This window comes from Stegodyphus dumicola, chromosome X1 (assembly GCF_044657685.1).
Source record: "Stegodyphus dumicola isolate Sdum_Otavi_A_Nest chromosome X1, ASM4465768v1".
Classification (NCBI taxonomy): Eukaryota; Metazoa; Arthropoda; class Arachnida; order Araneae; family Eresidae; genus Stegodyphus; species Stegodyphus dumicola.
Genome location: NC_140780.1, coordinates 136,480,972 through 136,494,499, shown reverse-complemented (window position 1 = coordinate 136,494,499; position 13,528 = coordinate 136,480,972). Strand labels below are relative to the sequence as shown.

General features: G+C 36.5%; 1 protein-coding gene across 1 annotated transcript in view; it reads left to right on the top strand.

Moving 5' to 3' along the window:
• ort (glycine receptor ora transientless) overlaps positions 1–13,050 on the top strand; it is a 118,660-nt gene extending 105,610 nt beyond the window's left edge. The window contains exon 10 of the mRNA XM_035364986.2: positions 12,559–13,050. Within this exon, the coding sequence (XP_035220877.1) occupies positions 12,559–12,726 (168 nt within the window). The 3' untranslated portion in view covers positions 12,727–13,050. The remainder of the gene's footprint in view (positions 1–12,558) is intronic.
• The last annotated feature ends 478 nt before the right edge of the window (positions 13,051–13,528 follow it).

The window sequence follows — 13,528 nt, the reverse complement described above, 5'->3', positions numbered from 1 at the left end:
CTCATACTCAGCTTTCTGTATAACAGATGAATAAGACAATTTTTTTTTTTTAATTTTCTCACCTGCTGTATGTACACTCATTGCCATAAAAATTCACGCACCAAGAATGAGTTGCCAGAATAAAACGAAATTTTACATATGTAAGTACTACCTTGATATAAGCAAGTGATTAGAAAATAAAAGGAAAAAGGATCATTTATTGCAGAAAAAAGTACACATGAAAGGAAGTTTTAGCACTCTGTTGGACCACCTCTAGCGCGAATGCACGATGCGATACGAGCTGGCATTGAGACATACAAGTTCCGTATGGTGTCCTGAGACATCTCGTTCCACAGTTGCTGTAACGCGCCTCTAGTTCGGCCAAACTCGTAGGCTGTCCAACTTGCCGTCCCAAATGATCCCAGATATGCTCGATTGGTGACGAATCTGGGGATCAAGCAAGCCAGGTAAGGGTGTTAATGTGCCGGAGGAAGTCTTGTGAAATTCTTGGTGTGTGTGGCCGAGCATTGTTTTGTTGAAAACAGGCTCCTGGTAGCTCTGCCATGAGTGGCAACACATGTGGCTGAAGGATGTCATGGACGTACCGCTGGCCTGTTATTGTGCCAATGATCAATGTTAGGGGTGACCGTGTATCGTAAGCAAGGGCACCCCATACCATCACACCAACTGTGGGAACAGTGTGTCGCTGTAAACTGATGGCAGCATTGAGGCGTTCGCCACGAGGCCTCCACACACGAACACGATTGTCATCACTGGTCAAATTGAATCTAGTTTCATCGCTGAAGACGACCTGGTTCCATTCCGTTTCTACATTTTAAGTCCAATCCTGTTGTCTGCGACACCACTCCAAACGGAGGCGTCGGTGGGTGGGTGTCACTGGCAGCGCACGTAATGGGCGCCGCGATACCAGATGTCCTTCAACCAGGCGCCTTGCGATGATTCGGGAAGACACAGGAGACAGTAATGAAGCTGCTGCCTGTGTCTGGATAGCGGCCAATGAGACAGTTGGCCCTACTCGTGTATATCGTATGATGTGACAGTCTTCTCGACGACTGGTCTGTCGAGGGCGTCCTGAGCCTGGTCGCCGTGTAAATGACGTCTCTTCTGTCCACTGGTTCCAACACCTCCTCACAGTACAATCAGAGCGGCCTACCTGACGAGCTACTCACCGAGCTAACCACCCAGCTTCCATCAGCCCGATTATTCTTCCCCTCTGGAACTTTGACAGCTGCTGATATTGGCTTCGATGGCGGCGTAACGGCATGTCTACCTCAGCGTTTCCTTAGCAAAAGATTAAGTACACTCAAACAAGCTCTGCTTACCTATTTTTATACTCCAAGAAGAACGAAGTTGCACTCCCTTTAGTGGCATTACGCAATGCGCAGTCACGCTGCCTTTCTAATCAATTGCATATCTACCCGACATGTGTACCTTCATGTCAAGTTTTGTTACGATCCCACAATTATTTATTGGTGCGCAAATTTTTATGGCAATGAGTGTATATAAAAAAATAATACTAAATGCAGGATTTACTATGCTCTTTTCTCCTTCAGAAAGTTTGCATTAGTTATTGTATTAATTATTTGTTTGTACTTTTTGTAATTAATTACACAATATTCACTTTATTAACATTGAGTAATTATAAGAAAATGTCACCGAAAAACCTCGATTATATCGTCATATTTCGCTATGGAAATTTTAGAAAAATTTTTTGCTTCCTTTCCATTTCTTCCATTTCTCGATTATATTCTTATATTTTGCTATGGAAAATTTTATATATGTCTTTTTTTTCCCTGCCTATTTCTTCAATCAGACAATTACAATTTGAAGATTTACAATACTGGCTTGGTTATTTAATAACAGTAACTGAATATTCGGTCTTACGGTAATTCGATGTACACTACTGGCATTTAAAATTGCAATACTAGGAAGGAGTAATCTGAGAAACGTCAAAAATCACACGAAAGGAAGAAGAGGTTGGGACATGCAAATGATTAGACGACGCAGGAGGGAAAAACGATATTTGAAGCACTGCATAAAAGAAAAGTTGTGTAGTGGATTTCTCATTCGGAAAGCACTTTGTAAGGTTGGAGTATGCTCAGAATATTGTGTTATGCCTCGAATAATAAGAAGAAATGCTTACCAGCACGTGTCGGAATTCGATAGAGGAAGAATCGTTGCCTATCGAGAGTGTGGATTATCGTTCTAGTGATAGCGCCCGTCGCACTGGTCAACATCCAACCACTATCATGCGAATATGGAATCAGTGGGTTGCCGAGGGTCATACTGAACGGCATGCAGGATCTCAACGCCCTCCCATGAATAACGCCCGAGAGGACAGATGTATTGTGAGGTCGGCCCTACAAAATCGTACAACCATATCACGGACTATTAGTCAGGAAAACGTCATGTTTGCAGCACGCTCAGTATCCGCTCGTACTTCGATGTTTGCAGCAGCGTGGACTATCAGCATGGAGACTATTACTTCGGCTTTGGTGGGCTGAACGACAAAGCTGGATAGAGGAGTGGCTCAATGTCGCCTTTTCAAAAGAGTCCCGAGTACAATTCTGATATACGCCCTAATTTCACCAAATGTGGCGATATGTGTTCTGCGCTGGTTTTTGGCGCAATTGCGTGTTGTATGGCAACCCTGCTGACGTAGAAAAATCTTTCGCTGGAGCTCGTTGGTTCGCGTCATGCTCTGTGTCTAAGAAGATGGGGGGGGAGATAAAAAATCTTGGAAGTTGTTGAAGTTCGGCAAAAGGAAATATCATCGTGGTCATCCTGTTGAGGGGCAGTGGGTATTTGGAGGGTGTGGAAAGAGGGTCTGGGAGATTATTTTTAGTGGCTGTGCATAATAGAAATAGGGATTTGTGATTTTATTTATTTGTGAACCATAGTATGAATTTTCTGGACAGTGTGTCTGGCTGTCATATAAATACGATAGTGATTACGTGGCGGCATGTTAAAGGCGGTATGAAATCGGTATTTCTGCTGTTCGAAAAAGCATTAATTCATGGTAAGTGCATTTTATTCTTGTTCTTATTTTGTAGAATGTTATTTTCATTGTTTTTTTTAGTATGAATTTCTGTCGTTATTGTTCTTTTTTTAAATTATTTGAAATTTATTTTAGTTTATTTTGTTGATTAATGCGTAGTGTCTAGATTGCAAAGTTGAAACAGAACACTGTGTACGTGGTATTCTTTGAAATTTATTGTTGTTATGTTAATTTATTAACCCGGCGGAAGTCGTACCAAGAAAAGTTACTAGAGTGGGCGCGTGGGGTAGTACATACCCCAATATTTAAAATACAATAAAAATAGTATTATTTAGTTTTAAAACTGTTTTTTATTTGTTGTTGTTGTTGTTCTCGTGTATTATAAATAAGTGAATAATAATTGGGTTTCAAAAAATTAATTTCCGAAATAATCTTAGAGTTAAAATTAAGATAAATGAAAATAATAAAAAATAAACATCATGCCGCTAAGTTTCATTGTATCTCTAATACATCATACTTATTTTATTTCTTCACACTTTGAACGAAATACATTCATGTGTTCTTGGCACAGAATGTTTTCACATTTTAAACATTGCAATCACGCTCTTGTCCTTGCGCGAGGGCAAAAATGTATCACATCTTTCATACGAGGGCCATCCAGGAAGTAGATTACGTTTCCGTCTGTGTCCGCTAGGGGCGGGGCTAGCGCGGCCATCTTGGGGTCAGAGCGTTGCGCAGCTCAGTCTGCATCTAGCCGTGCTAGTGAGAGGTTCGTGCTGTGCTCCGTTCAGATACTGTGACGGTTTGAAATGTCTGCGTTAATTGAAAATCCCGCGAGCTGCGAGGTGCGCTCAGTAATAAGGTTTCTGACTGCAAAAAACTGTAAACCGATAGAAATCTATCGGCAGCTTCGTGAAGTGTATGGGGACAACATTATCACTGAAGGTGGAGTGCGTCAGTGGGTCATAAGATTTCAAAATGGCCGAACCAATGTTCACGACGAAGATCGAAGTGGGAGACCCAGCATAGTGACTGCCGAACTTCTCGAAAAAGTCGATGCTAAAGTCCGTGAAAATCGAAATTTCACAATAACGGAACTTTCTTTGAGTTTTCCACAAATTTCGCGAAGTTTGTTGCACGAAATCATCAGCGAAAAGCTTGGTTACCACAAGTTTTGTGCAAGATGGATTCCAAAAATCTTGACAGAGGACCACAAAAATCAGCGAATGGCTGCAGCGTTGAACTTTTTGGACGCTTACCATAAGGATGGTGACTCTTTACTCGATCGCATCGTTACTGGTGACGAAACATGGGTGAAACATGTGAACTGTGAAACGAAATTGCAATCAATGCAGTGGGGGCACACAAGTTCTCCCCAAAAACCCAAGAAATGCATGCAAACAATGTCGGCAAGGAAGATGATGGCGACTGTTTTTTGGGACAGAAAAGGTGTAATTTTGGTGGACTTCCTGGAAAGAGGCACTACAATAAACTCTCAAAGGTATTGCCAAACTCTCCAAAAACTCAGAAGAGCAATTCAAAACAAGCGCAGAGGAATGTTGAGCTCTAAGATCTTGTTGATTCACGACAACGCCCGGCCCCACACGGCAAATGTCACTCGTAAAGTTCTTGAATCTTTTAAGTGGGAGTTGTTTCCTCATCCGCCGTACAGTCCCGACCTGGCACCGAGCGACTTCCACCTATTCCCAGCAATGAAGAAGTGGCTGGCTATGCAGCGTTTTGATGACGACGCACAGCTGCAAGAAGAGGTAACGAAGTGGTTGAAGGCGCAGGAGGCCGAATTTTTCGACGAAGGAATTTCCAAGCTCGTACATCGCTACGATAAATGCCTTAATTTGTATGGTGACTATGTAGAAAAGTAGTATTTGAGTGTGGCTTTCATCTGTATATAATAAAATTTGTTTCCTATACTTTGTTTATTTTTTTATTCCAAAACGTAATCTACTTTCTGGATAGCCCTCGTACTTAGTTGTTTCGAATTTCATGTATTCGTTTTAATTCTTCGTCGAAACTTCTGCTTTTGTTTTGCATGCAGTACGTCAATTTCTTGGAAAAGTATTAATCTCTGATCTTTGTTCAATACTTTTTTTCATTAATTGTAATGCTAAGTCCTTCAAAAACAGACTTTTGTTTCTCGTTGGTGGATTAGCAGTTGAATGTAATATAATTCAAGCATTAATTACAGCAACATTCAGTGCACGAAAGAAAATTACCATTGGCCACCTCCTTGTTATTCTGGCAATTGAATAATTGGCTGACATTTCATCCCCCATATCCACTGCTCCTTTACTCATATTATTAAAACATATAATTCCTGATGTTTTATTTTCTCCAATAGTATCATCTGTAGTATGATCGTTATATAATGTTGAAAGCATAAGAACAGTTTTTCTTTTTTTAGGAACATCAGGAATTAATGTTTTATCTTTTTCGAAACCAAAACATTGTAGAAAATATTCTTAGTTTCATCTTCAGCTTCCGAAATGCAATCTTCATCGCTTTCAAATATTTCTAAAAAATCTCACTTGTGTTGCATCTCCAGTTCATAAGGACTCATTCTTTTTACCATAATGCAGTTAGAAATTCTTAAGAATTTAATGTCAAGTACTTTAAAATCACTTGCGAGTAGAAATATTTACTGTTACACTCTAGAAATAAATTTCTGAACTAAATATTCAGTCAGAAAAACACTTACACGGACAGGTGCGTGGGGTGTGTCATACACCAGTTCCAACAAAATACCGATAAATCTTTTTCTGAAACACACAGGCAAAGAAAAAGCGGTTCTGAAAGTCAACCACAACTAGAAACTCAGCTACTGAAAGCAGCACAGAATTTCAGTTTCACAAGTTAGGAATATTCCACTTTTATGTAAGGTTGGGGTATGATAAACCCCACGCACTTTCCCGCGGGTTAAAGCGAGGTGTGCGTAGTTCGTAGATTCGTTTGTTGCTTAGATTGTGCCCTTCGTAGATGTTTTTTGAAGTTAAAACATATCGCTGTGTACATGGATTCTTGTTAAATATTTTTGGTTAGAAACTTTACGTTTTTGCTATCTAAATTTTTTGTTTTTGCTTCCGATTTGTAGCTTAAATTGTGTGTTCAAAACGTGGTTTCTGCATGTGCGAAAACGGCGTTTTAGGAGACATTTTAGGCTTAAAGTTCGAAATGTCACATAGTAATATTTACTATAACTGCGCTTAAAATTGCATCCATCCAATAACAGTAATAGTACACGTTTGACAGAGATTGGATGATTGGATTGTGCTGTTGCTGGTAGATGGCCGCTTGTCAACATTATGTATCTAGGGAAACACAATCTTTGTTACTGTTTTATATTTTGTGATGGAAGACTTTACAAATGGCGAGAAAGTAGACATCCATCTAATGCATGGGGCTAAAACTGATGACGGCAGAACATGGCGATGATTGTGTCAGAAACACTTTCCCAAAAGCGAATACAGGACAGTAGTAACCGCAGGTACTAGGGAGCCCAAAGCATGCCGCCATGACGTAAGATGACAATGGATGACGCAACGGAGGCACCTTTGATGTACGGTCTTCGCCTTCTTGGATCACGTGACAACCGAAAGTGACGTAGGTGGTTGGAATGACGTAGCCGGAATGATGTCATGCATAATTTCGTTTTTATTGTGTGGCAACGACCCAATTTTTGAAAGTTTTTATTTCTTATGGCAACGACAATATTTTTTTAGGTTTTGTGGCAACGGTATATTGAACCAAGTTGAATTTAATATTATTTTCCCTGAATTTTAAAAATAACGCCTACGAACGGGATTCGAACCCGCCACCTCTTGCATGGGAGAAAAGAGCGTTATCGCAAATCTATGCTTTATCGCTTGAAACCTCTTATCTGTCATCTTTTCCTATCTCTTTGTGCATTTCACATTGTGTACCATGATGTCACGATGCTGAAAGTCTGTGCATGCGCCAACCTGCCTTGAAAACGGCGTCATACATTTGTTTTTTCACGACGGTGAACGAATGCAATCTTGATGGCCAATCAGATTCTTGCTAACAATATCCTTTTTTGTAACCAATAAAGCATGTTTATGTTTCTTGAAATGAACTAGGATTTCTTTTGGCTTCTAAATCATTACATTATTCATTGCTGTTTTAAATGTAAGATTTTTCCACATTTTAAATTTCTCTTCTTTATTTTATTGGGATATTTTTAATTGTTTTCTTTTTTCTTCTCATTCTAACTAAAGTTAATTTATTAATTTTTCATTCCATTGTTTTCCTTTTCCAAACAAAAATTTTATTTTTAACTTTCGCAAATTGACGTTTATTTCTACAAAAGTGAATTGACATTTTCTTTTTACTTTTTATTTTGCAAAAGTTATTTTTCTTTTTTTCAAATTTATTCCTTTCCGTATTTTTACTTTAATTTTTTTATATTTAACTTTCTGTTTCTGGTTTTTACAAAAGTAATATTTTTATTTTTACGAATTTTTTTTAATATTTTTACTTTCTTTTTTATTTACATTTAACTTTTTTACTTTAAAAAGGCCTTTTTTTTGTTTAAACTTATTTTTTTACAAAAGAAATATTTATTTTTACAAATTTAATTTTTCCTTTCCGCTTGTTATGTTAAAAAAAGGTGTTACTACATTTTTTTTACAAAAGTGATATTTATTTTCATAAGTTTAATTTTTTTTTTCGTTTTTTGTTTACACAAATGAAGTTTTTTGTTTTTTTCCTAATGTATTTTATTTCCAAACGTAAATTTTATTTTTTTTCTTTCTTTAAAAGTTTTGTCTTGTTACATTTTTATTTTACCCTTAACTTTTTCTTTTGTGTTAAATACAACATGATGTTACACTTCCATTCTCCAAAAGTAAAGTTACCTACATTTCTATGTCTACGAAATTTTAAGCTGGGATTTACATGCATATAACTTCACTCTGGACGGATAATATTTTTTGTAACTTTAAAACAATACGCACAATGTTCATTCTATATAGCTTAACTGGAATACTACATTTCTTACTTTTTATACTCCTAAGCTGGAGATACTCAGAACTTTCTCTTCTAGTATTGCATTAATTACTAATGAACTAATGACCATACTAGTTTTTGGCCAACTATATAAAACTTTGCAGATTCTCTTTTACACGTCTTACCTTTATTCAAAGGATTCACCCACCTTTGTCTGACAAATGTAAATTTTACACTTTCCATTTACACATTTACCTTATATTTAACTTCTAAAACATATTCATGCTGTATTTCTGATTCCTTTTTCCCCAAAAATTAAATATAGACTTACACAAATTTCTTTATTACAAGACCTATTGACTTTAAACAAATCTTATAAGGAGTAATAAATTTTCATGGCAAGTCCACTCGAACCAATGCATGGCGCACTTCTACCCAGTTAAGTTTAGATACGTACCAATAGTACTTTCATTTCTTATTATTTTACTCTACAGACATTTTATACGTATTATTCAGAACACTCCCTTTTATTAAGATACATTTATACTACTAACACAAATTTTCCCAACTCTTTGAAATATTTTGCAAAAATAACTTTTATCTTTTTGCACACATCCTACTTAAATCACCAAACTTACACTGAACCTTGATTTTTCCTTGATGTGAAAACGTCACTCGGATTCTTAATATGATTCCACCAGTTACCGCAGAACTTTATAAACACTACTATATTTGAACTTGTCACAGCCTTACTCTCTTAACAAGGTACAGGAGATCAAATTATTTTTTAACTGCAGAGAAGAATATGTATATTGTAACGTATTATTTTAAATTTGAATTATAGTCACATTTTGTGAAGGAGAACTCAAAGTCTATAATACACATGGAATTAATATTCAGCCATGGAAATGAAACTTTGTCACATTTTCCCCAACTTGGAATATAAAAATTTGTTAACTTGGAGTATTTTTTCCAACCACTAAGTATGATCATTAATTTTTGCTGAGTCTCACAGCATTTTAACGCATTCATTGTAACTTAACTGAAAGATACCCATATTTCACATTGACAATAATTTATTTAGCACTGAATTCTTACAGCCTTTTGAGAACGAAATTTATCATACCTGATAAATAATTCCTATATAGTTATGATACATTGCACGAAATATTGTGTGGAGTTCCAAATAATGATCCAACATAGTAATTAACGTAAAAGATCTAACAGTCATTTTAAGATAGACATTTAAAACTGGCATTGCTTAATAATGAACTCTTACAGCTTTTATTGACATTTAACTTCTCATAGATAGCAAATAAAAATACATACAAATAATCCTACATAATGGGTAATAATGACAGAAACTCTATATAATGATCTGCTATAGTCATCAACTTTTAAAATGTTAACGTATTTTAGTGTGACTTATCATAAGAAAGACCACACTTTCAAAAAAGCATTATTTTAATTAAACATTGGAGCCACACAATCCTGCGCACATGAATATAATATTTTTATTTACCATGAACATGGCACATAATAAGTTAATAAAATACATTTCACAAAGTACGAAACACATTTCTCTTTTAACCGGCTGTATTCTTAAGAAAAATGCAGTATGGAATGCTTAGAACCACTCGATGCCACAGTTCCTCGTTTCTTCACGCATTGATCAAAATATATATGTACTTTAAAATCAGTTAAACAAATTCAAACAGTAATACTTCATAAATTAGATAAAAGATAGGTAAAGAACTTGAGTGATAAATGCAGAAAAGCATGTAAGGACCAAGAAACAAAAATGTATTTGTGGAGAACTTTTTAAAATAAACTTGCTCTATTTTTGCACAAGGGTTGCATTTTTTGTTTCAGATTAAGCAAACATTCGAGATAATTCCTGTATAACTAGAGATTCACACTTGTTCGTAATGTAATTTATTAGAACAGTGGCAGACATATAGGAGACGTATGCCATATCCATGAAAACATTTTCCCCAAGCCAGACTGTAACAGTGAAATAAAAAATGGAATAAAAATATGCCATATTTCCAACAAAATAAACATGCTCATTGATTACAAAAAAGGGGTATTATTAGCAAGAATCTGTTTGGCCATCAATATTGCATTCATTCACCGTCGTGAAAAAACAAATGTATGGCGCCGTTTTCAAGGCAGGTTGGCGCATGCGCAGACTTTCCGCCTCGTGACATCATGGTACACAATGTGAAATGCACAAAGAGGCAGGAAAAGGTGACAGATAACAGGTTTCAAGAGATAAAAAGCAGCCTTGCGGTAACGCTCTTTTTCTCTCATGTAAGAGGTGGCGGGTTCGAATCTCGTTCGAGGGGGTTATTTTTAAAATTCAGGGAAAATATTAAATTCAATAAAAATTAATTAAAGGCAATAATTAAAATAATGACGTACTAAATAATTAAAATACTTATTAAGAAGATTAAATAATTAAAAATAATTAATCACGTGTCAAATAGTTAAAAATAATAAATTAAAAAACGATGTCTAAACACGTGGTTCAAGATACCGTTGCCACAAAACCTAAAAAAGTATTGTAGTTGCAATAAAAAAAAGAAACTTTCAAAAATAGGGTCGTTGCCATACAATAAAAAGAAACTATGCATGACGTCATTCCATCTACACCACTTCCGGTTGTCACGTTATCCAAGATGGCGACGGCGCACATTAAAGGCACCCCCGTTGCGCCATCCATTGTTCTCTTACGTCATGGCGGCATCCTTTGGGCTCCAGAGTACCTGCGGTTACTACTCAGGACTACAAAATGGACACATCAAAATTTGTGAGATTGGTTCCCTCTATAACAACAGGAGATAAACGGATAGACCGTGAATTGTATGACATCCAGGCGTGGAGACTTTCTTTTTTGAAGCTTGCAAAAGACAGACCTGACACAAGTACAACAGTTATTACATGTCACGGAGGTGTGAGCCGACCCCTGTTTGGAAAACGTTAAACGAAGAACGAATAAACCTGCTCCCTTTTCACGAAAAAATTTTCAAAATCGGAAAATTATTCTCTGTGCGTGGAATTCTGCTAGCGGTTTTTGCAGAAGAGAAAACTGCATTGAGACTTCCCAGTTCATGGGCAGATCACAGATATCATATATCAGGGGAATTTTTTCATATAAAAGTATCTTTTATGTGCACAACTGTCACTTGTGATTAACTCCAAATTCACACTCTGCAGGTCTACATGCATTCTAAGAACGATTATTTGAAAGTACGTGGGTGGTACTGTAAGTGACTTGGCCGATAAAAACCTCTAACGCTAGTCGATTGGAGATGTTATCGCATTTTCCTGGAACGGCTTTACCAGAATTGTTTCAAAATGTTCCTGTTGCTGTTCATAATCAACTATGTTTTAGCACGATGGAGCACCAGCCGATAGATGTAACTGCATAGATGTGTGCAGTTACCTGAATGAAATACTGAGAGATCGATGGACTGCTGGGGTGGACCAAACAGTTGGCCACCTCGATCACCATATTTATCGAGCCTCGATTACTTCTTATGGAGACATTAGTATCTCTGTTTACGAAAATCCAACTGATTTTGTTGAGGAGAACCTCGTTTCCCGTATGCCCTTTGCGACTGCACGTGTGCGAAGAACGCCTGGCATCTTTGAAACTTTACGCCAGTTACTCCATCGATGCTGACAAGCATGTATTACTGTTGGTGGAAGTAATTTCGGGTGATTATTGTAAATAATTCCGGGTGCTATAACTAAGCAATTTGTTTCCTTTCCTGTCTTATTTTTTGCGCTAGGGCCTCAACGCGTCACTTGAAATCATATGTTCCAGTACGAAAAAGGCACATGGATGGCTTTCCTAAGCGCTAATATATCCATCAGTCTCTACTACTTCAGAGACAGAAAGACTCATCTAATTTGCTATGATAATGTATCTATGATAGAAGTAGTGAAGCGTTTTACATTAATCTGCTGTTGTTGTTTATTATGAATACATGTATTAGCCAGAAACCAAGCCTCATAAACAACAGCGGGAGAAAATACTTGCAATTATCGTTAGTTATAGTCTTTGAAAAGCAATAGTAACAGTATAGCGTTATCTAGTAGCTTCATTTCAATTTTGATTGCGATCATCATTGTAATTTAGTTGACATCACAGAGGACGGAATTCGAAAATCTCGTAACCTTCTTCCTCTCCCATCAACTTTCAAAAGTACTAGATCCTGATGAATTTTAAATGTCTTCTCTTCGCAAAGACATAGACACAGGAGTTCTTATTTTAAGCAAGGATTAAAACCGGAGGTACACAGGAGCAGCTTAACTGATAATCATTACCAGTCGAGGAACCTCCAGATTTATTTCGTCGGCTGTAATGCGCTGTTTCAATAACAGCACAGTACATATATTCACTTACTTATCGCTAAAGTTTTATTTGCGCACTCCGCTCTGAAAATGCAAATACATTCTCGTCACTATAGTGTCTGTTGTTTTTTAGCATTCAAAGATATCCAAAATTTACTTTTTTATTTTAAATTATTTCAAAATTTATTTTTACACAGTTATATTTTCTTTTTTAGGAAAGTATGAGGATCTACAACCTGCAGCCGAAGTTACCAGGCCTTTCACCCGCTCAAAGGCGTAGGAGGAGAGCTATAATGATTGATCGAGCGTCAAGAGTATTTTTCCCATTAAGTTTTATCATACTAAATATCTCTTATTGGGTCTACTACGTTGGTTTGCTGTAGGAAAAAGTGAATACTTGAAACAGAAGGAGTAATTTAGTTGACATTTATTTGAATGACATTGAAGTGCTTCGACAGCTACATGTATGCAAAAATTTTGGATTCTCATCAGCTTCCAAAGTTGAGGAAAACACAAATCATGAAATTATCTAGCGTTTAGAATTTATGGATTGTGCTAATGCTAGATTTGGTTTCGAAATGTAACAGTACGCAAAGCATCAGTATTGTGTTTGTAGAAAAAATACTTCATACATTGGAGAGGCAATAAAATCAGCTGAAAAATAGCAAAGCAGCTAGAAGCGTGATTGATTGAACGAAAATAAATAAGCCAGCAATTTTATGCGTACTTCCATCATTTCGTCGGAATACTTTCAAAACATACAAAATCACTCGTTAACATAATCAGGCAATCTGCAAATGGAATTTAAATGCTTGTAGTAATTCCCTCTGCTACGTGAAGAACAAATAATGCTAAATCTCATTTCAATCCGTTGTAAACATGCGAGTTATTTAAAAATCAATAGCTTCACAAACACAGCATCGTATATAAAGGAAGTTTTATTCAAAGGTTACAAAATCACAACTGTTTATTTTTGAAATTTTTTTGCGAAACCTTCATTAATAATTCGCGTTTAAAAATTATTTTTATAAAGTTGAATATTTTTCTGTAATGCCCATTGCACTTGGTAGCTTCTCCTGGTATATAAAAGAATTGTCTACATGAATGTTCTGGTTCCCACGAACCATCAGTTAAAAGATGAATATTGACCAAATTTTTTGCACAGAAAAAAAATGCGATGAAATA